Source organism: Balaenoptera acutorostrata, chromosome 15, assembly GCF_949987535.1.
Source record: "Balaenoptera acutorostrata chromosome 15, mBalAcu1.1, whole genome shotgun sequence".
NCBI lineage: Eukaryota > Metazoa > Chordata > Mammalia > Artiodactyla > Balaenopteridae > Balaenoptera > Balaenoptera acutorostrata.
Window position 1 is genome coordinate 16,473,071 of NC_080078.1, and position 25,682 is coordinate 16,498,752.

At 51.4% G+C, this 25,682-nt stretch overlaps 3 protein-coding genes and 1 pseudogene across 6 annotated transcripts; 2 read left to right on the plus strand and 2 right to left on the minus strand.

Moving 5' to 3' along the window:
* The first annotated feature begins 56 nt into the window (after positions 1 to 56).
* On the plus strand, positions 57 to 11,000 carry TBC1D10B (TBC1 domain family member 10B). The gene is made up of 9 exons (XM_028167545.2): positions 57 to 1,255; positions 4,215 to 4,314; positions 4,620 to 4,727; positions 4,827 to 4,933; positions 8,158 to 8,272; positions 8,399 to 8,464; positions 8,684 to 8,873; positions 9,199 to 9,353; positions 9,442 to 11,000. The coding sequence occupies exons 1-9, from the start codon at positions 312 to 314 to the stop codon at positions 10,102 to 10,104; spliced, it is 2,448 nt and encodes an 815-aa protein (XP_028023346.2). The 5' UTR covers positions 57 to 311; the 3' UTR covers positions 10,105 to 11,000.
* A 120-nt stretch (positions 11,001 to 11,120) lies between these two features.
* LOC130704853 (uncharacterized) lies at positions 11,121 to 13,397 on the minus strand. Its single transcript, XM_057528865.1, has 4 exons — positions 13,353 to 13,397; positions 12,670 to 13,063; positions 12,081 to 12,163; positions 11,121 to 11,779 (listed from the first exon to the last, which is right to left on the minus strand). Exons 1-4 carry the CDS (start codon positions 13,395 to 13,397, stop codon positions 11,156 to 11,158), a joined length of 1,146 nt encoding a protein of 381 aa, XP_057384848.1. The 3' UTR covers positions 11,121 to 11,155.
* Positions 12,702 to 17,240, plus strand: CD2BP2 (CD2 cytoplasmic tail binding protein 2). 4 transcript variants are annotated; one of them, XM_007186401.2, is made up of 7 exons: positions 12,702 to 12,834; positions 13,370 to 13,473; positions 13,700 to 13,832; positions 13,960 to 14,117; positions 14,202 to 14,637; positions 14,719 to 14,825; positions 14,913 to 17,240. In XM_007186401.2, the coding sequence occupies exons 2-7, from the start codon at positions 13,396 to 13,398 to the stop codon at positions 15,021 to 15,023; spliced, it is 1,023 nt and encodes a 340-aa protein (XP_007186463.2). In that variant the 5' UTR covers positions 12,702 to 12,834; positions 13,370 to 13,395; the 3' UTR covers positions 15,024 to 17,240. The 4 variants fall into 4 exon arrangements, with proteins under 4 accessions (XP_007186463.2, XP_007186462.2, XP_007186464.2 ...); XM_007186400.2 differs by lacking the exon at positions 12,702 to 12,834 and adding an exon at positions 12,841 to 13,030; XM_007186402.2 differs by lacking the exon at positions 12,702 to 12,834 and adding an exon at positions 12,841 to 13,018.
* A 7,839-nt stretch (positions 17,241 to 25,079) lies between these two features.
* On the minus strand, positions 25,080 to 25,481 carry LOC103013186 (60S ribosomal protein L10a-like; annotated as a pseudogene).
* Between the last annotated feature and the right edge of the window lie 201 nt (positions 25,482 to 25,682).

Here is a 25,682-nt window from a genome sequence, read left to right on the forward strand (position 1 = left end):
GCTTGGCCAGCACCGGGGCTTGTGCGCAGGCGCGAGGTGGGCCGCTCGCCCGAAGCGGGAGGGAGGGGGTGGCGGCGAGAGTGCGAAAGGGGGGGAGAGGGAGCGAGCGAGACCCCGGCGCCTGGCGCCCCGGGACCCGTGCCCCGGCTCCGCGCGACGGGTGGCCGCCCGCGCGCCAGCAACGACCCCGGCGCGCGCCGGGCCGCGCCCTTCGCCCTTTCCCCTTCCTCGGCGGGCGGTGGGGAGCGGCCTGAGGGGCGGCGCCTTTTGCGGCCGCCGCGGCGGGGGGATGTGAGGGGCGACCCGCGGTCATGGAGACGGGCCCGGCGCCCCTGGTGGCCCCGCCGCGCCGTCATGGCGCCCCCGCGGCCCCGTCGCCGCCGCCCCGCGGCTCCCGGGCCGGGCCCGTCGTGGTGGTAGCTCCGGGGCCGCCAGTGACCACGGCCACTTCGGCCCCGGTCACCCTGGTGGCCCCCGGGGAGGCGCGGCCCGCATGGGTACCGGGTCCAACCCAGACCTCGGACTCGGCCCTGGCCCCCGCCCCGACGGTCACCGGCAGCACGGAGGTGGGGCTGACCCTGGAGGCCTCACCCGAAGCCCTGAGGGCGCAAGTCTCCGACCCAGAGCCCTTGGTGCCTGAGGCTGTGGCAGGAGCCGAGAGGTCCATGGCTCTGGCCCCAGGGGCAGACTCTCCGAAGACGGAGGAGGCCAGAACCTCACCCGATCCTGGGCCAGGTACCCTCACCGGGACCCGCACCAGGACCCCTTCAAGAACGGCTCCTGGCGCCCTGACCGCCAAACCCCCGCTTGCCCCCAAGCCGGGAACCACAGTGGCCTCAGGAGTGACTGCACGGGTTGCAGCAGTGACAGCAGGACAGGTGACAAGTGGACATGGAGCTGCAGCATCAGCATCAACAGGACAGGCTTCAGAGGACCCCTCAGGGCCTGGCACAGGCCCTTCAGGGACGTGTGAGGCTCTGGCAGCTGTCGTGACGGTGACCCCAGCTCCGGAGCCTGCTGAAAACTCTCAGGACCTAGGCTCCACGTCCAGCCTGGGACCTGGCATCTCTGGGCCTCGAGGGCAGGCCCCAGACACTCTGAGCTACTTGGACTCCGTGAGCCTCATGTCTGGGACCTTAGAGTCCTTGGCGGATGATGTGAGCTCCATGGGCTCAGACTCGGAGATAAATGGGCTGGCCCTGCGCAAGACGGACAAGTACGGCTTCCTTGGGGGCAGCCAGTATTCGGGCAGCCTGTGAGTACCCAGTGGGCACCCAGCGGGCCTGCTTCAGGGAAGTAGAGGTTGCAGGGTGGGGGGATGATACACCTTGCCCACACTCTCGCTGCCCATCCTCCTCTGAGGATCCACGGGGTGATTAGTGGGAATGGGATGCTTAACAATCCTTATCATGCCTAGAGCTTCCTGAGGTTTCTGTGGCACCAGCGTGTTAGGGTTTGAGACCAGGTGTCGGGAGTTCTGGGTTTGAGCCTAAGCCTTGCCTTTGGTGTGTGTGTGCCCTTGAGTTAGTGCCTTCCACATTTGAGTTAGTGCCTCACTTTCCTCCTCTGTGAAGTGAAAGGTTGAATGAGATGATACCTCAGGTTGTCCCAGCTCCTTGATGGGAAACTCCAGCTACAGGTCAGGTATTCTGGAGGGTTGGCTGGACAGGGGTTCTAGTAGAGATCTTTGGTTCCTTAGGGAGAAAGTCTGGAGGGATGCAGGCACTTCCCTTCCCCCATAGCCCTAGGTCTGATGGGGTGGTGAGGTGGGGAAGTCTGTTTGATGGAGGAGAGACTCTGAAGGTAGGGCCCCTGTGTGAAACAGAAGAGCAGTCTTGTGTTTTCACTGAAGGAAAGGGGGTGGAGGAGGCCTCTTCCCCATTTCCTCATCTCCCCAGACGGGCTTACTCTTTCCTAGTTCCCTCCAGGGGCCTGAGTCACTTCTGAGGTGAGGATGTGATTGCTTCTGACTTCTTCCTTCCCTCTCTTTGGATCATTGTTCCTGTACCCCTTTAACCTGCTGGTCAGTTCAGTTTACAGCACTGCCTGAGAACCCCTAGTGCCAGGCCCTGTGCTGGGTACTAAGGATAAAATAATCATTTCAAGGTGCTCATCATCTAGAGGGAGAGACAAATACTTAAACAGTTGGTTTCAATATAATATGTTAGGTTTAGCCTGGAGATCATCACAAGGTTTTGTGAGCAGCTAGGGAAGGGATCTTTTGCCCAGTCTGGGAATTCAGCTGGACTGATCTGAATCGTGAAGAATGAGTAGGATTTAGTCATGGCTGTGCGTGTTGGGGTGAGGGGGACCTGCCTGGTGTTGGGGGAAGCCCTGTGGGAGGGATTATAATCCAACAAAAAAATCAGAAAATCTTTGAGTACCAACATTCTCGGTCCTGTGTGGGGAGGGCAACTGAAGTTTGACCCTGGTGCTTTCCCATGCATGAGGAATGCATTGCTGTACCTAATTTATAGATGAAGAAACAGGATTAGAGCAGTTGAGTGAATTGCCCCACTCAAATAATTTGGATCTGTGTGACCAATGGCACTCTCCTCAATACTCTGCTGCCCTGAGGAACTTGGATTGAATTGGATTTTAGTGAGCCCCTCTTGTGTACCAGGCACCGTGCTGGGTGCTAATTCTCTGCTTTTAATTTTGTCCCTCTAAAATCCATCTTCCATGCTGGCAGAATCTACTTCTGAGGCAAGGCTGACTGTGGCATACGTTACCTTAAAAGCTGTTAGCAGCTCCGCACTGTCCACAGGATAAAGTCCAAGCGCTTTAACCTGCACACAGGCTCCTTATGATCTGGCTCTGCCAGCCTCTCTGGTCTTCTTTTCCACTGCCTTCTCACCATGCACTGTGTGCTGTGGTCCTGTTGAAGTGATTGTAGTCTTTCTCCCTTCATACTCAGGCTGTACCATCAGCCAGGAATGCCCTTCTCCCGGTCTTTGCCTGCCATGTTCTACTCAGTCCTTCATGGATTACCTCAGATGTCCCTTCCTCCAGGAAACCTTCCTTGATATCCATTGCCCCTCCTCCAATTAGGTGCCTCTTCTGTGCATCTTTGTCATTGCATTTCCCTCACATATTGCAGTTATCTCCCCTACTAGCTTGTGACCTTTTGAGGGCAGGAAAGTTATCTTACTCTTCCTGGCCTTTAGTAGAGTTTGGAATTGCCTTATGATAGAGATTAATGAGAAATCACCTTTTAGTGTAAGGAGCTTCTGGGACAAAAGAAACTAACATTAAACCTCCCATTTAACAGTTCTTTATATACAGTTTCTCAAGAGTCCTCTCATAACTTTGTGATGTAGGTGGTGGCATTCCTTTTTACATTTATAAGGAAGAGACTTAGGTTATCACTTGCCAAGACTCCCCAACTTCTAAGGGACAACTGGGCTTTGAGCTCAGGTCTATCTGGAAACCCAAGCTCTTTCTTCCATTCCACTCACCTGGTACTGGCTCCTACAACTAACTGTTTCAAGACTGAGGGGGTATCGTGAGTGCGAAGCTCTGACAGAACAGTGAGCAAACAGTGCAAGGAGAGCTTCATTTGCTTGGGAACGTGGGGTGATTTCAGGGAGGAGGAGGTAGCGGAAATTGCAGATGGTGCAAGGGATCTTGAGTCTGGTAGAAGGAAACTCAGACAGTTGCTTCTAAGGGGACAGGGAAGTATGTTTGTTATGTATTTTATTTTATGGATAATAATTGCTGTTACTTACTGAGTCGCTGCTATGTGTTATCTCATATAACCTCTTAGGTAGATACTGTTTTTCTCTCCATCTTACACGTGAGGAGATTGAGACTTAGAGAGTGACTTGCCCAAGGCCACACAGTGAATAGGTGGCAAACCTAGAACTTGGATCCAGGTCTAATGCAAAGTGTAGCTTTTCAATATTCCGTGCTCTCTCCCCAAACTTGTATGTGTCTGAAATGGGATTTGAACACAGCCTCTGTGTAGCGATCCAACATGAGAATGTGATCTCTGTTCAGAGATTCCAAGGAAATTCCATTTAGTGTAGTGAACTAGGACCTTGGATGGCCAGAATGACCAGACGTCCTAATGTTTGGTATTGGTAGCTCACAAAATGCTTTTATGGTCTGATCTCTCATTTTTGAGCTTGGGGAGGTGGCTTGCCTCAGTTCCCCCAGTAATCTAGATTTTATACTACTGCTACTGACCTCTTCCATACTCCCCATATCCTCAGAGAGAGCTCCATTCCTGTGGATGTGGCTCGGCAGCGGGAGCTCAAGTGGCTGGAGATGTTCAGTCACTGGGATAAGTGGCTGTCACGGCGTTTCCAGAAGGTTTGAGAAGGCTGTGGTGGGCAGGGCAATGGACATGGTGGGGGTGGGGAGGACAGGGTGGGCCCCTGTGCTCTGGGGAAGCCCAGGAACCTGATAGTATCTGCTCTCCGGACCATGTTGGGGGTAGATGGTACTTGGGCCTGGGGGGAGGAGTAGCTTTAAAGGTAGAAGGCCAGGTGGGGTCCAGTGGAGTGAAGCCTATGGGATGTGGGACAAGTGTCCCAGGGAGCCTGAGGACTGCTGGGGAAAGCTTGGAGGCTGTGCCTGCCACTGAAGCTGTTCCCCTGCCTGCCACTCTGCCTTAGGTGAAACTGCGCTGCCGGAAGGGGATCCCATCCTCCCTCAGAGCCAAGGCCTGGCAGTACTTGTCCAATAGCAAGGAACTCCTGGAGCAGAACCCGGGCAAGTTTGAGGTGCGCACAGCTCCAGGGTGTGGGGACGTGTGACAGTCTGTGTGAAGGGTATCATCAGTTCCCCCAGATCCTGAGATAATCTCAGCTGTCCCACTGCAGGAGCTGGAACGGGCTCCTGGGGACCCTAAGTGGCTGGATGTGATTGAGAAGGACCTGCACCGTCAGTTCCCTTTCCATGAGATGTTTGCTGCTCGAGGCGGGCATGGGTAAGGCGACCTGACTACGTGAGTCAGTGGTGGATACAGGGCTGGGTTGAAAGCAGTTCTTGCCTTCCAGAACTTCTACAGGAGTGGTCCTTAATGGATTGAGTGTCTAGCCATGTTGAAGGAAGTCTCCTGGGAGGGAGACTCTGACTCAGGGTGATGGGGGTGGGGTGGGGTGCTGGTGAGGGGAAGGGGAGGCACATCAAGGGCTCATTGAAGAGGTTGCATTTGAACTAGGTTTTAAAGGATAGATGGGAGCAGAGCAAGGGGCAGGTTTTTCCTGGCTTGGGGGTTATGTAAGCTGTGTCTGGGCAGTGGGGTTGGGTAGAGCTGAGGCTGGAAAAGCAATTAAGGGCCCTTAAATGCTGTGCCCAGACCTTTCGATCTTTGTTCTGTTTGCCCGGCTTCCTCACGAAGGCTATATATCGCTTCCTAGTGGTGTGCGATGTTTTTAGGTGGTTCTCAGCTCCTTGTGGGAGCATGTTGATGGACATTTTTTTAACAGTAAGTTCATCCTTTCAGCAGATATTTGTCAAGCGCCTGCTATCTGCCAGGTACTGTTTTAGCTACAGATGACAGCTGCCCCCTCAGGGCTTATATTTTAGTAAGGGTAGACAATAAATAAAATAAAGAATGAAAGTATGTTGTATGTACAATGGTGGTAAATAGAAGAGTTTAAAGCAAGAAAGGGGAAAAGAGAATGTGAGCCGAGATGGGGTTACAAGTGACCTGATCTGACTTGTGTTTTAAAAAGATCATTCTGGGACTTCCCTGGCTGACCAGTGGTTAAGACTCTGTGCTTCCACTGCACGGGGCATGGGTTTGATCCCTGGTCGGGGAACTAAGATCCCACATGCTGCGCAGTGCGGCTGGAAAAAAAAAAAAAAAAGGATCATTTCTGGCTGCTGTGCTGACAATAGACTATAGGAGACAAGGCCAGAAGCAGAGAGACCAGGTAGACTATTTCCATAATCCAGGAAAGAGATGATGATAGATAGACCAGGATGGTAGCCGTGAAACTGGATATATTTTGAAGGTAAAGCCAAAAGAATTTGCCAGTGGATTAGATGTGGAGAGTGTGCGTGTGTGTGTGTGTGTGCGTGTGTGTGTGAGAGAGAGAGAGAGAGTAATTAAGGAAGACTCTTAAGGTTTTGGGTCTTAGAAAGAAACTAGAATGAATGGAGTTGCAATATACTGATATGGATGGGGAAAACTGGGGGAAAAGTAGGCTTGAAGGGTATATCAGGAGCTCATTTTTGGAATGTGAAGTTTGAAATACTCACTGGATATCCAGATGGAGATGCCAAGTAAGCTGGATGTACAATGGACACAACATCCAGGGAGAGGTTTAAACTGGAGACAGATTGGAAATTGAGAGTTGTCAGGCTCTAGATGGGACCAGATCTCACCCATGGGACTAGATGAGGTCATCAAGGCAGCAAGTGTAGATACGAAAGGAAGCTGTTCAAAGATTGAGCCCTGCAGCTCCAACATTTCAAGAATGGGAAGATGAGAAAGAACCTGTAAAGGAGCCTGGAAGAAGCTGGTGAGGTATAAGGAAAACCAGGAGAGTGTGATTCCTGGAAGCAAAGTGAAGAGGGGTTTCGGGATCAGCTGTATGAAATGCTGCTGACGGGTCAAGTAAAGTGAAGTCTGCAAATCGACCTCTGGATTTAGCAATGTGGAGGTCATTGGTGACCTTGATAAAAGCAGTTTTGTGTGGAGCAGTGGGCTAAAGCCTGACTGGAGGATGGGAGGAAAGAAATTGAAGATAGCAAGTCTGTACTCTAGGTGGGTTTGGCTGAATAGGTAGGAAAGAAACAGTGTGGTATTCAGAGGGGAAGGTTGGGTAGAGAGAGGTGTTTGTTTTTTGGCCATGCCCTGTGGCATGTGGGGTCTTATTTCCCTGACTAGGGCTCGAACCCGCACCCCCTGCAGTGGAAGCATGGAGTCTTAACCATTGGGCCGCCAGGGAAGTCACAAGAGGTGTTTTTTTTTTTAAGCTAGAAGAAATGACATGTTGGTATGCCAGCCTCTGTAGTTAGAGAAAAATGGATTACACACAAACAATGGGAAGGTTGCTGGAGGGATGGCCTGTGTAGGCGAGAAGGGATGGGACCCAGTGCCCAAGTGGAAAGGCTGTGGTTGGCCAGGATCACAGATAGTTCACCCATAGCAACGGGGGAGAAGGCAGGGGCACAGAAGCAGGCAGGTGGGTGAATGTAGCATGGGAGCTTAGGGAAGTTACATGTTTATTTTAATACATATTAGATGAAATAACTAGTATATCAAACCTGTCATTTCATGGACATTATTACAAAGTGGAGAAAAAATAAATAATATTGGGGTGGTGTGCAGATAAAGCACAAATGAAGGTCACACTTCAGTGACTGAATTTTGAGAAACACTACTGTAAGCAGTGATCAAGAGTGTGTGACTGGAGGCAGGGAGAGGATCTGGGAGGTTATTACATCGTCCTGGTTAAGGGATGAAGGTCTGAGCTGCTCAGTGGCTGTGGCGGCGGAGAGAGGGAATAGACGTGAATGAAATTCAGAAGGTAGTGTTGATACGACTTGATGATTAGCTGTGGGGAGTGATGGAAGGCTCGCTGTTTTCTGATGTGGGGCTCAGGGGATGGGATTCCCACACACAGCGATGGGGCACCCTCAGGGGAGAGGAACAGATCTAGGGCAGAGAGTTTATTCTTTGGATGCAGAGACAAGAGAAAGGTCTGAGGCACAGCTGGCTTCCCAAGCCTACACCGAGAACCAGGGCTCTGCCCCGGGGGAACTGATGAAATCCAGTCAGACAGATAAGGCAGGGCCTGCCCTGGGAGAGCGCCTGCTCTGGGGCAGTAAAAGCATTCAGACAGTGCCAGAGGAGGGCTGATGCTATTGAAAAGCTTCCTGAAGAAGATGACCTTGAAGGTTTACGGGATGGGGGCAGACAGAGAGCACAGCCCGTGTGGGGACATGGGTGGGGAGCACGTGGGTGTGCAGGCAAGGGCGGAAGCCTAGAGCCTGGAACAAAGCTTAGGTTACGGTCTGAGTCTTTGGCTTAAGCTTGATAGGCAGGATTAGGAAGGGGGATAGAGGTGTGTGGTGGTAAAGCTCTGGGGTTGATCTGCCACGGGATATAGGGGGGCTCTGGGGGGGGTGCGGGTTAGTTTGGGGGCGAGAGCTCCCAACTCCTGTGACTTTCCTCATGGTCTTTCCCCATACCCACAGGCAACAGGACCTGTATCGAATCCTGAAGGCCTACACTATCTACCGGCCTGACGAGGGCTACTGCCAGGCCCAGGCCCCCGTGGCCGCAGTGCTGCTCATGCACATGCCTGCTGAGGTCAGCAGACGCTGGGCCTGGTTGGGGAGGGGCTGGGAGGATCTTGGCCTGCAGTGGTGATGGGGGAGCTCCCTCCTCCCTGTTTCTCAGGCCCCATCACTCCCTCCTTGTTCTTGCCCTTCTCAGCAAGCCTTTTGGTGCCTGGTGCAGATCTGCGACAAGTACCTCCCCGGTTACTATAGTGCAGGGCTGGTGAGTGTCTGGAGGCTGGGTGCAACTGGGGCTGTGACTTTTCCCCAAGACTGCAGGGTGGTCCTTGTCCTGCCCCACGCTGTACCATTCTGTCCCTCTGTTCTGGGCCTCTCCCACTGAGGTGAGGATCCCACTTTGTGGATGGGTACTGACTACCAGGGCCGGTTCTACCCCAAGGGTCCACAGCAGGCCTCTTCTCATGGTTTGTCCCACTTCCAGGAGGCCATTCAACTGGATGGAGAAATCTTTTTTGCGCTGTTGCGCCGGGCCTCCCCACTGGCACATCGGCACCTGCGACGGCAGCGCATTGACCCCGTGCTGTACATGACAGAATGGTTCATGTGCATCTTTGCCCGCACCCTTCCCTGGGCTTCAGTGCTACGTGTCTGGGATATGTTCTTCTGTGAAGGTACTTCTGTAGCCATTCAGGCCATGACGGGGCTGCGGTTTCCATGGTGGCTGCCAGAGGGTGGCCTGCTGACAGAGGCTTCACTGGAAGCTGTCTTGGGGATGGAGAAACTGAGGCCTGATCTTGTTGGCTCTCCACCAGCCCACAGCTTGCTTTACCTCCCAGGAACCTAAAACCCATGGCAGCTTGTTTCCCTTCTTGGGGCCTCAGTTTCCTTATCTGTAAGGTTGGCAGTAGACAGGGATGGGGGCTGTGAGTTCCTCCTAAATGGGACAGGCTGAGATCCTGGGCTGATCATCCAGCCTCTCTTCCTTGGACCCTGCAGGCGTCAAGATCATCTTCCGGGTGGCCCTGGTGCTGCTGCGGCACACGCTGGGCTCTGTGGAGAAGCTGCGCTCCTGTCAAGGCATGTATGAAACCATGGAGCAGCTGCGCAATCTGCCCCAGCAGTGCATGCAGGAGGACTTCCTGGTGCATGAGGTAGGTCCTAGCCTTAGCATAACTCACACCTGCTTTGGCCCATCCCCACCCCCAACCTTATTCCGGTACCCATTTCTTCTCCATCTAGGTGACCAACCTCCCAGTGACAGAAGCACTGATTGAGCGAGAGAACTCAGCCCAGCTCAAGAAGTGGCAGGAAACCCGGGGCGAGCTGCAGTATCGGCCCTCACGGAGACTACACGGTTCCCGGGCGATCCATGAGGAGCGTCGGCGGCAGCAGCCACCCCTGGGCCCCTCCTCCAGCCTCCTCAGCCTCCCTGGCCTCAAGAGCCGAGGCTCCCGGGCAGCTGGAGGGGCCCCCTCTCCACCCCCTCCTGTCCGCAGGGCCAGTGCTGGGCCTGCCCCAGGGCCTCTGGTCACCGCTGAGGGACTGCATCCATCCCTTCCTTCGCCTACTGGCAACAGCACCCCACTGGCTCCCAGCAAGGAGGCCCGGAGGCAGGAGAAGGAGCGGCAGAAGCAGGAGAAGGAGCGGCAGAAGCAGGAGAAGGAGCGGGAGAAGCAGGAGAAGGAGCGGCAGAAGCAGGAGAAGGAGCGGGAGAAGCAGGAGAAGGAGCGGCAGAAGCAGGAGAAGGAGCGGCAGAAGCAGGAGAAGGAACGGCAGAAGCAGGAGAAGAAGGCTCAGGGCAGGAAGCTCTCGCTGCGTCGGAAGGCAGATGGACCCCCCGCCCCCCAGGATGGCGGGGACAGGCCCTCAGCATCAGAGGCCCGGCAGGATGCTTACTTCTGACCTCTGCCCTGGGGCTGGACTGCAGGGCCCCTCTTTTTCCCTCAGCCGAGAGCAGGCCTTGGCCTGGGGTGCTGCTCCCAGCCCCCTTGGCAGGCTGTCCCTCTTTCTGAGGAAAGTGGCTTGATTCCCCATCTCCTTGCCAGCTGCTGATTCCTACATGGCCAGGACAGCCAGAGTACGTGGGGCAGCTGCATTTCCCTGGGGCAGCAGTGAACAAGTCTGGAGCCCTCGCCTCCAGTTAGCCCCAGCTGGGGTCTCTGTCTCTCCTGCCCTGATTCCCTCTGGGATCCCTTCCCAGGTGCTGTCCTGATTGGCCTTTTGTCACCACAGGGGTGACTTTTGGCGATGGGAGTCAGCGGTTTTCAGATTCTTACACTCCAGTCACTCCCCTTACCCATGAAGTGGAGCTGGGTTCCTTTTCCCTTCTTCAGTCCTGCCTGTCTCCCCCCACTTCCTGGCGGGGGGCCCAGGCTCTTCGTGTTCTCCTTCTGGACATCTCTGTGTTGGAATTATGTGCGGAGGACCTGGTTGGCCCAGGGTGGGGGTGTTCACTCTCTTCTGTCCTTTGGTTTTCCTCCATCGTGTTCTTGCACGCTGGTTTATTTAAGGGGACATGCACTGGAGCAGGAAGTGTCCCCCACTTCCCCACCACCACCCTCCTTGCTCTCCTTCCTCTTCACCTACCTTTCTCTGTATTCTCAGGCCTCCCCTGCTTTGTCTCACCAGGGCTCCCACCTTTCACCTTGTTCCCTTCCAACCCTCCAGCCCCTACCTGGGTAAGGGGTCTTCCCTTGAGCTCCAGGGGGTGGAACCCAATGTTTACATTTTCTTCTGTCTCTGCCCCCACCCTGTGCGGCGCTTTGAGGAACCGGAAAAGAACCTGCTGTTGTACCTGGGCCTGTCTCCTGCATTGTTATTTGATGAAGGGGGTTAGAATAAGGACAAGGAAGGAGGGAGGGAGTGATGGAGCTAGTCAGGATCTGGGTGTCTCGTGAAGCAATTAGCTGGTCTCCTGGTCTCGGCAGGTAGGTACCTTTTGGCCTTTGGCCTATTAGTCACTCATCAACAGACAGTGGTTGAGCTCCCACTCCACCTCTGCCTGGGATCCGCTGCTTCCGTTGCACTGGCCTCCTGGAGCCGTCTGTGTGCCCGCCGCCTGCAGCACCCGGATCTCCTTCCCAAAGTGCTCGTGCAACTCCTGCAAGCTGGAGAGGGTACTGCCCTCTCTGTACTGTGGGGAGCCCCAGTCCTCTGGGGGTGAGTTGGTCTCTTGTCCAGCTGCCTGGCACAGCTCCTGGTGCTGGGCCTCCAGGGGGCGTAGCAGCACAGCCAGGCTCCCAGCTTCTCCTGGTTTTCTGCTGCCAGCTTGTAGGCCTGCCCCCCTTCTACCCCTGAGGTCAGGATGGTAAAGGCGTAGGGTTCTGTGGCCCCAAGGCGTGGCTCCACCTGGCAGTTCTCTAACAGGATGAGGCTCAGGGGTGTGTGGGTCAGCCTGGTGTTCCAGGTAGAAGAGGAGGTTTCCCCGGAGGATGAACCAGCGGTGCTGGTAGCTGGTATTTCTGGCCCCCTTCTTCAGCAGGATGCCTTCCCGGTCCGGAGCCTGTGTTCTGTACCCACGGAAGAAACTGAGCACAGACTTGTGCAGTTTCACGGTAGTCCAATCTGGGAGGAAACCCTAGGAGCAGGAGAAAGGAGGGGTGGTCCATCTGGTTATCCTAGGGACCCCAGCTGCCCCCAGTGCCCTCTTCTGGCTCCAGTAGGCTCTTTCTGGGCACAGCCTTGGCCTACTGGGATTCAGACTGAGTATCCTCAAGAGGTAGAGGTCTTGTACCCTGAGCACTGAGACCTACTCCCACTTCCCAACCCCAGCTCTGCCCCTTGGGACAGATTACAAAACCTGGGCAGGGGCTGCTGGGCTGGGGTCCTGTTTGTTGGGGGGGGCACGGGTATCCACTACTGCCCTTTTCCAGGCCTACCTGAGATGAGGGCACAAGGAACTTACGGCCTGGGTACTGGGCACAGGTGCCACTGCCACCTCTCCTATTATGGCTCTTCCCACCTCAGAAACCAGGAAATTGCCCAGGGGGTAGGCGTGGGGTAAATGACTTCCCCTGGGTCCTAAAAGGAGCTGGGTTGGGAAAGTGCCCCAGGAGAACCCAGCATCCCTTCTGGGACAAGAGCAAGGCCGCACCTCGAACTAGGAGAGGGCGGACAACGGGACGCTGAGAGTAGGAAGGCAGGATCTCTAATGAGATGATGAAAGGCGCAGAGCCAGCCCTGGAGAAAAGGAGACTCAACCGGGGAAAGGGAAACAAGGGCAGGGACCCAGCGGCCCTGCTGGGACTTTGCCCCTCCAACGTGACTCTGGGCGCCCCTTTAGGTAAAGCGCGCTCCGCTTTCTCCCCAGAGCCTCTACTGCTGTAGGAGGGAATCGAGACCACTTCCGGCCATCCCTCTCGTCCGATCAGGGTCTAGGCGTTCATACGTCCCCTCTGCTCGCCATCGTCGCCCCACACGGCTCACGTCACTTCTGGGAGGGGGTGTCTTTCCCCGCTCAGCGCGTACTTCCGCCCGCTCCTTCAGTTAGTCGTCTAACACGAGTGAAGCCACTTCCGGCCTTCCCTGGCGCCTTCCGCAGTTCTCTTCCGGGTGGTGGCGGGCGGGTGCCCCGGATGTAGACCTGGCGAAAACCTGTCTCCCTGTATTCCCCCGCCTTTCCTGGGTCTTTAGGTGAGCGCGCGCCGGCGGGATTGCTGGAGTCCTCGTGGCTCTGCCGCCTCTCTGATTTGTACACAGCCCAGGACAGTTGGGGGTCACCCCACGGAGTTGGGAGTTCGGCGCAGGGAGGAGCGGGGCTGCCAGGGTGCCAGGTCCTGGGTTCGCCGGGGCCCCGCGGGCTACGAGGAAGCTGGAGGTGGTTGAGCGGGTAGCTGCTCGCGGAGCAACGTCGCGCCCAGGACTGCGGGGGCCGGGAATGGTGGTGGTCACGCGGGGGAGCCCGTCTCAAGGGTGGGGGTGCCCGTGGGGAGCTCCTCCGCGCGTCCACCTCTCCATTCCCGCTCCAGCAGCTCTTTCGGATGCCAGACCAAGTCCTGGGGGCCTCTTGGGTGCCATCTGCCCTTTTGGCCCCTGATTCTATGCTCCCTCCCCTCGCAAACTGGATCCAGTACCGACCAAGGGAAAGATTTGTTGTGCGGGAGACTCTCTCGCGGTGAGTATTCTCCTCACCCAGTTCCTTTAATCTGCACCCTTTTCCTCGGCTCAGCTTGAGAAAGGTCCCTCTGTCCAGTCATGCCAAAGAGGAAAGTGACCTTCCAAGGCGTGGGAGATGAGGATGATGAGGATGAAATCAGTGTCCCCAAGAAAAAGGTGAGGGGGCCAGATTCCTGCGTTCTGGGGAGGAGTGAGGGGAGGAAAAAAAGCTAGAAGCCAGGAGAGAAATCTGGAGGGACAAAGAAAAGGTGGAAAGAGCTAGCTTTTCTGTGTGCTCTGAGAAATGGATTTGCAGGATTTTCAGTTTGAGTCTAGATCCTAGAGTATTTTGAGTAATAGCCAGTAACCTGCATCTCTCTCGATTTCTGACTCCTGCCTACAGTTGGTGGACCCTGTGGCTGGGGCAGGAGGTCCTGGGAGCCGCTTCAAAGGCAAACACTCTTTGGACAGCGATGAGGAGGATGATGATGAAGGGTCCAGCAAATATGACATCTTGGCCTCAGAGGATGTAGAAGGTGAGCTATAGTCAAGAGTTGACTTTCTGCTGGAGGAACAAATAGGGGCTTCTGAGGTCACAGAGCACAGGAGGCTCCTGTCTCTTTTTTGCATTCCTAGCATGGGACGCCTGTGTCTTTGGTGCAGGTCAGGAAGCAGCCACACTCCCCAGTGAGGGAGGTGTGCGGATCACACCCTTCAACCTGCAGGAAGAGATGGAGGAAGGCCACTTTGATGCTGATGGCAACTATTTCCTGAACCGGGAAGCTCAGATCCGAGACAGCTGGCTGGACAACATTGACTGGGTGAGGTCCAGAGGCTGGCATGGCTGGGCCTGGGCCTTGCTGGCAGTTTGTCAGAAATAAAACCCTCCCATTTTCACGTTGCAGGTAAAGATCAGGGAGCGGCCGCCTAATCAGCGGCCGCCATCAGACTCAGAGGAGGAGGACAGCTTGAGCCAGACACCAATGAGCGCCCAAGCCCTCCTGGAGGGCCTTCTGGAGCTGATGTTGCCAAGAGAGACAGTGGCTGGGGCACTGAGGCGCCTGGGAGCCCGAGGAGGAGGCAAAGGGGGCAGCAAGGGGCCTGCGCGGCCCAGTTCCCCCCAGCGCCTGGACCGGCTCTCCGGGTTGGCTGACCAGATGGTGGCTCGGGGCAACCTCGGAGTGTATCAGGAGACAAGGGAACGACTGGCCATGCGGCTGAAGGGGTTGGGGTGCCAGACCCAGGGACCCCGTGACCCCACAGCCCCACCCTCCCTGGACATGTTTGCTGAGGAAGTGGCGGAGGGGGAGCTGGAGACCCCAACCCCTGCCCAGAGAGGAGGTAAGATTGAAGGGCAGAGGAGGGGTGTTGTGGGCAGGGGCAGGCCCCTTGAGGCCCAGATGGCTCTGCCTGTTATTTTAGAAACAGAGTCGCCTGGAGATGGTCTGGCCGATGTGATGTGGGAATATAAGTGGGAGAACACAGGGGATGCTGAGCTGTATGGGCCCTTCTCCAGCACCCAGATGCAGGTAAGCTCCTTTCTTCTTCACTTTGCCTCTTCTCTCCCTCCCCCTACCCCATTAGTCCTCCCCGAGCTCTGCCCTCTCTTCTTGCAGACCTGGGTGAATGAAGGCTATTTCCCGGACGGTGTTTATTGCCGGAAGCTGGACGCCCCCGGCGGACAGTTCTACAACTCCAAACGGATTGATTTTGACCTCTACACCTGAGCCTACTGAGGGCCGAGTTTGGTGGCCCCTTCTTTCTTGGATTCTGTGGAGGAGGCCCCGGCTGCCTTAGGCAGTGAGGATATTGGGGGCCACTTTTCAGTCAACTTCCTTTTCCCAATAAAAGCCTTTAGTTGTATATTAGGACCTTGGCTGGGCTGATGGCCAGAAGCCGGGGACCTTTTCCAGACCCCTTTGGACTTGCTTTGGCCCTTGAGTGTTTCCTCTCCTGAAGTTCCTCCTTGGGAGTTTGTCTCTGGTCCCTTGAACCACCTCACCTTTGTTTACCAGTCCTCGGGGCAGAGCTGGGCCTGTCAGGTGTCCTGTGGTCTCCCAACCTGGACTTTGTTCACCATCTAAAAATTTCTCCACTCACATACCGTTCTCCAGAATCCTCTGGCGGTTCTTGTTTTGCTGTTCTTAGGTCTTTGGCTTTTAGGACCTAAGATGCTCTGCCTTTCAGCCAGTGCAGGACAGAGCCCCAGAAGTGGAGACTTTAGGCCTGGAAAGGCTGGGGCATCTGTTGGGAGTGAGCAGGAAAGCTGATACTCACTGGCTCCCTACTGCCTCAGACTTCTTAGAAGTGGATAGAAACGGCCTCTTAGGTAAAGTCTAGACTCAATGTTGGCACTTGAAGGACCTTTCAAGGCCACCTGGGCCAGTCATGCTTTGTACAGGCACAGAGATGGGCGGTGTCTCACTGGAGGTTACACAGCGCGTCAGAGGGCGGGCCCAGACCCAGTGGGCTCCCTTCGAAGACCTTTCTTGGCACCAGGCCTTTTCTGTCTGGGCTTGGAAGCCCTGTAGATTACATTTCCTGGGCCCCAACAATGTGTCTGACACTGGTTAGTGCCTTGAGGGAACTGAGAGAACTGGACTGGTCCCCTCCCAGGAATTCAGAGTCAGGGGGAGGGATTGGGAGGAAGACTGATACTCATAACTGTATAGTCTGAACCAAATACCTCCCACCTCCCACCGGTGCTGCCTCATGCCTCTCCTCACTCACACCGGTTAGCTCTCCACCTTGGCTCTCTGTTGGAGTTTTATGGGGAGCTGTAACATCACTCCGCAGAGTTTCTGAATGAATTGATCTAGGTACTGGCCTGGTGTTTGGGGCTTTAAAAAGCTCCCAGGTGTTTCCCATGTGCAGCCAGGTGGAAAACCACTGGGCCTGACTCCAGGACTGAGGTTACACCTGGGGAAAGGGGCCGTTTCGTGGACCCTCCTGTGGTGGAGCTGAGCGTGGGTGTGGCCGGGGCTCTGGTGGAGTCCGTTAGCTATGGGAGAGTCAAGCACCAGAGCCATGGGGGCAGATGGGAGGGTGGAAGGAGTCAGGCTTGGAACCAGGGAAGGCTGCATGGGCGACGGGGGGATACTTGATGCTCTAGTGAGGCACCCAACTTGTATAATAATTAACTACTACCATAATTAGGCCCATTCTAGTGCCAGCCCAGACCTGGATTTCATTGACTTCAAGACGCCTTCAGTTGTAAGATGTCTTACTTTATGTGTCAGTTAGAAAAGCCTGCGCATTGCAGTTGTAAGATGTCATTGATTCAGAGCTGCCTCCTGATTTCAGAAATGTTCCAAAGTGAAAAACAAATGTCTTAGGACCAGTGAAATACAATGTTCACGTTTATATCCCCAGTGACCGACTCATGGGAGGTACTTAGTGTTTGGTGAATAGATGGAAGCCGTGGGGGGCAGTTCCCCTGGATGTCCCACAGGCACCCCGGGGTCCACAATCCAAAGCTGACCTCACCTTCCCCACCCGTACAGCCTCTTGTGTTCACCTCCCTGAAGACACCATGTGTAGGCAGAATGAGGGCCCCCAGAGATGGCCACTTGTGAATATATGACTATATGGCAAAAGGGATCTTGAAATGTGATTATGTTAATGACTGAGATGGGATTATTCTGGATTATTGAGGTGGGCTCAGTGTAACCACAAGGGTCCTATTACATGAAAGGGACTGAGGCGGGTCAAAGTGAGAGGGGGACGAAGATGTTATACCCACGGCTGGGTTTGAAGATGGAAGAAGGGGCCATGTACCGAGGAATGCAGCAACCTGTAGAAGCTGGAAAAGGCAAGAAAACGGGTTCTTCCCAGAGTCTCCACAAAGAAATGCAGCCCCACTGTGGGTTTTAGCCCAGTGAAAACCATTTTGGACTTTTGACCTCTTCTAGAACTAATAAAATCGTGTTGTTTTAAGTTGTTAAGTTTGGGGTCATTTGTTATAGCCTCAATAGGAAACTAACACTCCATCCAGCTGAATGCCTCTCCTTCATGAGCATCAGTAAATTCTCCCTTTGCCATGTCCCTATTTCAAGCCCCTGTCAACGCTTAACTCCCTTGCCTTTAAAAAAAGCAAACTGGGGGCTTCCCTGGTGGCGCAGTGGTTGAGAATCTGCCTGCTAATGCAGGGGACACGGGTTCGAGCCCTGGTCTGGGAAGATCCCACATGCCACGGAGCAGCTGGGCCCGTGAGCCACAGCTACTGAGCTTGCGCGTCTGGAGCCTGTGCCCCGCAACGGGAGGGGCCGCGATAAGTGAAAGGCCCGCGCACCGCGATGAAGAGCGGTCCCCGCACCGCAATGAAGAGTGGCCCCCGCTTGCCGCAACTGGAGAAAGCCCTCGCACGAACCGAAGACCCAACACAGCCAAAAATAAAATAAATAAATAAATAAAGTAGCTATAAAATTAAAAAAAAAAAAAATGTTTAAAAAAATAAAATAAAATAAAATAAAAAAAAATAAAAAAAGCAAACTGTGTATATATTTATGTGTGTGTACATATATAATTTTTATATAAGCTTTGTATATCTTAGAATAGTTTTGTAGATGAACAGAAAATTTACAAAAATAGTACAGAGTTCACCCAGCTTCCCCTATTGTTAACATCTTTCAGTAGTACATTTGTTACAACCAATGAACCAATGACCTTGCTATTTTTAAACAGCTTTATTGAGATAGAATCCACCCATTTAAAGTACCATTGTTTTTACATTCACAGGGTTGTGCAACCATTGCTACAATCTCATTTTAGAACATTTTTCTCTAAAAGAAACCCCACCCGTCAGCAGTTCCTCCCTATTCCTCTCCACCCCCCCTCACCCTCCAGGCCCTGCCAACCTCTAATCTACTTCCTGTCCCTGTAGATTTGCCTATTCTGGACATTTCCTACAATGGAATCATACCATACGTGGTCTTCTGTGTTTTCTGTGTCTGCTTCTTCTACTTAGCATGTTTTCAAGATTCATCCATGTAATGTGTAACAGTACTTTATTCTTTTTTATTGTTGGCTAACATTCCATTTTATGGGTGGATTACCGTTCACTAAACCTCACGCTTTATATTTTACTAGCTTTTCCCTAATGCCTCTCTTCTGTTTCAGTGTCCCGATCTGGGACACTGCAGGACATTTAGCTGTCATGTCTCCTTAGCTTCCTCTGTTCTGTCTGGTCCTCAGACTTGTTTTCACTGACCTTGACCAGTTTGAGGAGTGCTGGTTAGGTATTTTGTCAAATTCCTAAAGTTTGGGCTTGTCTGGTATTACCCCCATGATTAGATTTGGGTTATGGGTTTGGGGGAGGAAGACCACAGAAGTGAAGCCCCTTGCCTTTCACTGTAACTTTTTTTTTTAAATAGGCATCACTTTTTTAAAAAAAATTTATCTTTGGCTGTGTTGGGTCTTCGTTGCTGCGTGCAGGCTTTCTGTAGTTGCGGCGAGCGGGGGTTCCTCTTCGTTGCGGTGTGCGGGCTTCTCATTGCAGTGGCTTCTCCTGTTGCTGAGCACGGGCTCTAGGCACACGGGCTTCAGTAGTTGTGGTGTGCAGGCTCAGTAGTTGTGGCGCACGGGCTTAGTTGCTCCGCGGCATGTGGGATCTTCCCGGACCAGGGCTCGAACCCGTGTCCCCTGCATTGGCAGGTGGGTTCTTAACCACTGTGCCACCAGGGAAGCCCCTCACTGAAACTTTTAAAGGCTCCGCATTGCCCTCAAAGTTCAAAAGCTTGAAGCTGATAGAAGGTTTTCCATGGCCTGGCCTGAGCCAGCCCCTCCAGCTCCACAACTGCCTTTGCTTTCCTTCCTTCCGGCCTCCCCCGACGCCAGGCTCTAGGCTCCAGCCTGCTCCCAGAACAGGACAAATAATTCACTTCTCCAGGCCTGGCCAGTGATGCCCTTCTCTCTTTTCAGACTCTCCAAGGAGACCAGTGACTATGTCTGTCGCAACTTAGCTCTAGACCTCCTTTTCCTAAAGGCTTCCTGACTCCCACTCCCACTTCCCAGGTTGGTCAGCATTTCTTCCACAGCGCCCAGTAGCACAGACGTCTGACGCAGCACCCAGAGTGGTTTTTCCTGGCCTGTCTTCACCAGTTAGCCTGAGACGGAATCAGTGCTGATGAATGAATAGGAAATGAGCCATTTCTTTCCCCCTCCTGTGTGTCGGGGGGACAGCGCCTTCCTGAGCCAGACTGGGAAGTGGGAACCTGTGGGGCTGTTTGTCTTTGTTGCCCCAGAGGGGGTGATGTGTGACCTGGATGGGCAGTGTACAGGTGTCTAGACCCAAGCGTCCCCCAGAGGGGCAGGATGGAGGGGTCTTTAGGGTCATTCTAACTCCTGGGGGTGTCACTGAGCCATGGGCGAATTTACAGGAGGGGTTCAAGGTCAAAGCTGCAGGTGTCATCACTGCATCTGGGACACCAGACCCTCTGAAATGCAGCCTCTTGCCTTTGGCAGGCCATTTTTCAGAAGAGTAGCGAGAGTGGGGGAGGGTGAGTCTAGACACTCCTGGTGGAGGGCTGGGGTATCACTCTGCCCTGGGCATCTGGTGGGGCCCTGGGGGAGACAAGGACTGGGAAAGAGCCCAAAAGGGGTTAAGATTAATGAAGAATCAGGATCCACAAAGCCTGAGGAGTTTGGGCACCTTCACACCTTTGACACACCTGCCACCCCTTCCAGACCTGCCCGGCTGGCTGGAAGTCCCCTTGCACAGTCACTGAACCCCAAGCTCCCAGGCAGTGGGGAGACCTGAACATGGCAGCTTGCCTTCCACTCTGCTCCTAGCCAGAACCAAGCTGGAGCCCTGGAGATGCCAAGCTCTTTCTGATGCTGAGACCCGAGAGGAATTCCTCTCAAGGGTGGATTTATTATTTATTTATTTATTTATTAGCCCACCCTGTGGCTTTCGGGATCTTAGTTCCCCGACGAGGAACTGAACCCATGTCCTCAGCAGTGAAAACGTGGAGTCCTAACCACTGGACCGCCAGGGAATTCCCTCAAGGGTGGATTTAGTAGCAGATGTTTTGCACAGGATTCCAGGGTGGATAATGTTCCTTCAAGTCAGTAGCCATTTCTGAGCTCTCTGTGGAGGCTGGGCTGCCCCTGGTCCTTTTTGGCCATTCCCCAAGTTCAATGATACACTTTCATTGTGGTGGGTTCACCATGTCCCAGACCAGCTTCAACCTCCTCCCGGGGGAGCTTCCCAGCACACATCTCCAGCTGGCTGGCTGGGGGCTGCTGCGGCCCTGTTCTCTAGGAGGCTTGTCTGGCTCAGCCTGCCCTGTAGGTAAGACCCCACCTCCCTGTGTAAATACTGCATGTGACAAGTGTGTAAAACCTAGCTGCAGATGCTGATGCTGAGATTTGCTTGGGCAGCCTCTGGTTTTCCTGTTCTGATGCTATCATCCTTGTTCTCACTTTCCTGTTCTCCACCCACTACCCCACGTATCTCTACCCCGAGTACCTCTGCAGCTCTCAGTGGCATCAGGCCCTGCGGCTCCCATGCCCTATTTTGGACACATTTCTCTATCTCAGCCTCTTCACACTCACTTGGACACAATGTGGGCTTTTGCCCTCTGGCCTAAGGGCGCTGCTGCCTCTTATCTGACCCAGACTTCTGAGGCTAAACCCATCTCTACTTGATAAGAGAAGAGGAGGGTGCTTGACATTTCTTTTTTTTTTTTCGGTTGTGTGGGGTGAGATAGGGGTAGAGGATTAAGAGGTACAAACTACTATGTATAAAATAAGCAAGCTAGTGGTTAAGAATCTGCCTGCCAATGCAGGCGACACAGGTTCGAGCCTGGATCCGGGAAGATCCCACATGCCGCGGAGCAACTAAGCCCGTGCGCCACAACTACTGAAGCCCGCGTGCCACAAGTCCTGAAGCCCACGCGCCTACAGCCTGTGCTCTGCAACAAGAGAAGCCAGTGCAATGAGAAGCCCGCGCACCACAATGCAGAGTAGCCCCGCTCACCGCAACTAGAGAAAGCCCGCGTGCAGCAACGAAGACCCAAAGCAGTCAAAAACAAACAAACAAATAAATAAATAAATTAATTAAAAAAATAAGTAAGCTACAGGATGTATTGTACAGCACAGGGAATATAGCCAATATTTTATAATAACTTTAAATGGAGTAAATCTGTAAAAGTTTTGAATCACTATGAGGTACGCCTGAAACTAATATCATATTGTAAATCAACTATACCCCAATTAAAAAAATAAAGTGACAGGCTGGTACTCAGATCCTCTTATTCTATTTTTTTTTTTTTTTTTTTTTGGCCGTGCTGCGAGGCTTGCAGGATCTTAGTTCCCCAACCAGGGATTGAATCCAGGCCCTCGGCAGTGAGAGTGTGGAGTCCTAACCACTGCACTGCCAGGGAACTCCTGACATTCCTTAAATATCTAAATAAGTTAGGAATATTATGTTTAATCTTCCCGACTACCTACTATTTAGTTACATATTTTCCCCATCTTGCTGATGCGAAAAATGAGGCTTAGAGAGATGAGGTAAACTGATCTGCCCAATATGGCAAAGTCTGAAAATGGTAGAGCCAGGATTTGAACCCAGGCCTGTGTGATCCTAAAGTCCAGCCAGAATTTTTGGTGAGCTTTCTGTTCCAATTTATGGCCTATTTTTAAATTGGGTCTTCTAATTGAGTTGTGAGACCTTAATATATCTCAGATACAAGGGCTTTGTCAGATACATATTTTGCAAATATTTTCTCTCAGTCCATAGCTTTTCATTTCATTTTTTTTTAAAATTATTTATTTATTTATTTTTGGCTGTGTTGGGTCTTCGTTTCTGTGCGAGGGCTTTCTCTAGTTGCGGCAAGTGGGGGCCACTCTTCATCGCCATGCGCGGGCCTCTCACTGTCGCGGCCTCTCTTGTTGCGGAGCACAGGCTCCAGATGTGCAGGCTCAGTAGCTGTGGCTCACAGGCCTAGTTGCTCCGTGGCATGTGGGATCTTCCCAGACCAGGGCTTGAACCCGTGTCCCCTGCATTGGCAGGCAGACCCTCAACCACTGCGCCACCAGGGAAGCCCCATTTCATTTTTAAAAATCAGCATCTTTTGAAGAACAAAAATTTTTAATTTCGATGAGTTCAATTTGGTAATTTTTTTTTTCTTTTATAGTTTGTGCTTTTTGTGTCCTATTTAAGAAATCTTCATCAAACCCGGGGTAACTAAGATTTTCTGTTTTCTTCTAGAAGCTTTATAGTTTTAGCTTTAACATTTGGGTTTATGATACATTCGACTTAGCTTTTGTATATGATTCTTTTTTTTTTGCATATGGCTATCCAATTGTTTCAGCACCATTTGTTGACAATATTCTCCTTTCCCCCATCATATTGCCCTGCCACCTTTGCTAAACATCAATTGACCACATATATGTTCATCTTTTTCTGAATTATTTATTTTATTTCATTAATTTATATGTTTATCTCTACACCAAAACCATGTCTTGATAACTGTAGCTGTATAGTGAGTCTTGACATCATGTAATGTACTTCCTCTTTTTTCTTTTTAAAAATTGTTTTGGCTAGTCTATGTCTTTGGCTTTCTATATAAATTTTAGAATCAGCTTGTCAGTTTCTCAAAAACCATGTTGGGATTTGATTGGGATAATGTTAAGTCATGTAGAATTGATATCTATTTCTTCCTAATAATATTTATTGATATTATTGAGTTCTTCCTTAAATATTTGGTAGAATTTACCAATGGAGCCATCTGTGCCTGGAGTTTTCTTTGTAGGAAAATTTTTTTCCTTTCCTGAATATTTCCATTTATTACCTCCAGTTTATGGGGAATGTGAAGGAGTTCAACTGACTTTGCAATGTCACCAGGAAAGAAATGCTGGAAACCTGAGGGTGAATCCTTTATGCTTCCAAATATTTTGAAAGTTGGCTCATGTAGAGACAAAAACAAAAACAACAACAGAAAAAACCACACCCCAAAACCCTCCAAACCAAGAAATTTTGTATGATGAAAGAGTATTTCTGGGAATGAAAAAGAAAAAACTTTGCCTCTCAATGCCTAGAGGTCTGTGCTAGTTTTGAAGATAAAGCTTTTATTTTAGGCACAGTGCTCAAATTGATTTCATAGGAAGGTTTAACTACAAATTGTTTCATTAATTATGTAAGGCTAATTCAAGTTTTCTTTTTTTTTAAAATATGTATTTATTTATTTAGGCTGCACCGGGCCTTAGTTGCGGCATGCAAACTCTTAGTTGCGGCATGCATGTGGGATCTAGTTCCCTGACGAGGGATTGAACCCGGGCCCCCTGCAATGGGAGCACGGAGTCTTACCCACTGGATCACCAGGGAAGTCCCCAAGTTTTCTATTGAGTGAGCTTTGGTAGTTTATTATTTTTAAGGAATGTTTTCATTTCATCTATGTGGTTGAATTTACTGGCACAAAGTCATTTATAGAATTGCTTTCTTTCTTTCTTTTTCTTTTTTCTTTTTTTGCTGTGCAGCTTGCGGGATCTTAGTTCCCTGACCAGGGATTGAGCCCAGGCCCTCGGCAGTGAGAGTGTGGAGTCCTAACCACTGGACCACCAGGGAATTCCCTGGAATTGCTTTCTTAATTTCATTTTTGAATTGTTTGTTGCACTTTGCATAAGTCATTCTACTACCTTCTGATCTCCATTGTTTCAGATGCAAAGTCGGCATATATCAATATTGATGCTTCCCTACACATGATGAGTCTTTTGTATTTGCTGCCTTTATGATTTTTCTTGTTGTCTTTCAACAGTTTGGCTATAATGTGTCTGACCATGGATCTTTTTGTATGTATCCTACATGGTATTCATTGAGTTTCTCAGATGTGTAGATTATTTTGTCATCAAATTTGGGAAGTTTTTGGCTATCATGTCTTTTTTTTTCCTTTTCCCTGATAAAGTACTTTATGTTACTAGTTTCTATGAAGACATATTCCATGAGCAAAATGATTAAGATTTTGGTTTCTTAGTCAGATAGTCCTGGGTTTGAATTCCAGCTTTGCTACTTATTAGTGGCAGACAAGTCACTTCATTGCTTTGTGTCTAGATTTTTGTTTACTGGTTTATTATACAGAATACTATAAAGGATATAGATGAACACCCAGATGAAGAAGTACACAGGGCAGGGTCTGGAAGGGTCCTGAGCACAGGAGATTCTGTCCCCATGAAACTGGATGTGCCACCCTCCCAGTATGTAGATATGTTCACCAACTGGGAATCTCTGCCATTGTTTCTTCAAATATTTTTTTCTGCCCTTTTCTCTTTTTCCTTTTCTGTTGGGAATCCTACTATGCTTATGTTGGGACACCTGTTGTTCCATAGATAACTGAGCAAAGACTTATTTTTTAAAAAAATATATTTATTTGTTTATTTATTTATTTAATTTATTTATTTTGTCTGCTCCAGATCTTCATTGCGGTGCGCAGGATCTTTAGTTGTGGCATGCGGACTTCTTAGTTGTGGCATGCAGGTGGGATCTAGTTCCCTGACCAGGGATAAAACCAGGGCCCCCTGCATTGGGAACACAGAGTCCTACGCAGTGGACCACCAGGGAAGTCCCACGACTCATTTTTATTTGCCTTTTCCCTCTATGTTCTACAGATTGGATAGTTTCTACTGACCCATCTTCAAGTTCACTGATTCTGTCATCTGTCATCTTAAATCTGTTGTTGAGTCCCTTTAGTGAATATTTCACTTCAGTTATTATTGTTACTTTCAACTCCAGAATTCCTCTTTTTTTTTTTTTTAAATGATGGGAGTATGGTTTATTAAGCTGCACCTTAGTACAAGTGCTGGGGCTTGCCCTTGGTGCTCTTAATGTACAAAGCCCGGATGTTCTGCCAATTTTTCTTGAGCAATGACACCAGGAAGTTGACAGCTAACTGTATGTTGTACATAAGCTCATCATCTGTCACCTTCCTGTGGCCAACAGCCACTGCCAGACACAGTACCTTCTTCATCTGGAACTTGATCATGGACTTCACTTCATCAACTTTGGCCACCATGTTCTCATTGTGGGTCAGTTAGGAAGAGAACTTGCCAGACTTATTCAGGCCTGGGCCCAGGATTTATGGGATCCGCTTGATCAGAGACTCTGAAGCCAAAAACGCATCATACTTTTTGGCCAGCTTCTTGACCAGTTTCTTATTCTTGTTGAGTTTCTTCAGCACCTTGATGTCCATTTCCAGAAGTTTTTCATCATTCCAACAGACACTCTGTACCCTAACTACAAAACTCCCCATTCCTCTCTCCCTCCAGTCTCTGATAATCTCTATTTTTTCTGTTTCTATGAAGTTGCCTATTCTAGGTACCTCATATAAGTGGAATCATACAATATTTGTCCTTTTGTGTCCAGCTTATTTCACTTAACATACTATTCTGAA

Bases quoted from the DNA above. Each gene is read 5' to 3' on its own strand.
- TBC1D10B (XM_028167545.2), top strand. From the start codon at position 312: ATGGAGACGGGCCCGGCGCCCCTGGTGGCCCCGCCGCGCCGTCATGGC. The intron at 4,315-4,619 runs GTTTGAGAAGGC...ACTCTGCCTTAG, and splicing joins TGTCACGGCGTTTCCAGAAG to GTGAAACTGCGCTGCCGGAA. The intron at 8,874-9,198 runs GTACTTCTGTAG...TGGACCCTGCAG, and splicing joins GGATATGTTCTTCTGTGAAG to GCGTCAAGATCATCTTCCGG.
- CD2BP2 (XM_007186401.2), top strand. From the start codon at position 13,396: ATGCCAAAGAGGAAAGTGACCTTCCAAGGCGTGGGAGATGAGGATGAT. The intron at 13,474-13,699 runs GTGAGGGGGCCA...TCCTGCCTACAG, and splicing joins TCAGTGTCCCCAAGAAAAAG to TTGGTGGACCCTGTGGCTGG. The intron at 14,118-14,201 runs GTGAGGTCCAGA...TTCACGTTGCAG, and splicing joins GGCTGGACAACATTGACTGG to GTAAAGATCAGGGAGCGGCC.
- LOC130704853 (XM_057528865.1), bottom strand. From the start codon at position 13,397: ATGACTGGACAGAGGGACCTTTCTCAAGCTGAGCCGAGGAAAAGG. The intron at 12,164-12,669 runs GTACGCGCTGAG...CTGGTTTCTGAG, and splicing joins AACTGAAGGAGCGGGCGGAA to GTGGGAAGAGCCATAATAGG. The intron at 11,780-12,080 runs GTAGGCCTGGAA...TCCTGCTCCTAG, and splicing joins TCCTTGTGCCCTCATCTCAG to GGTTTCCTCCCAGATTGGAC.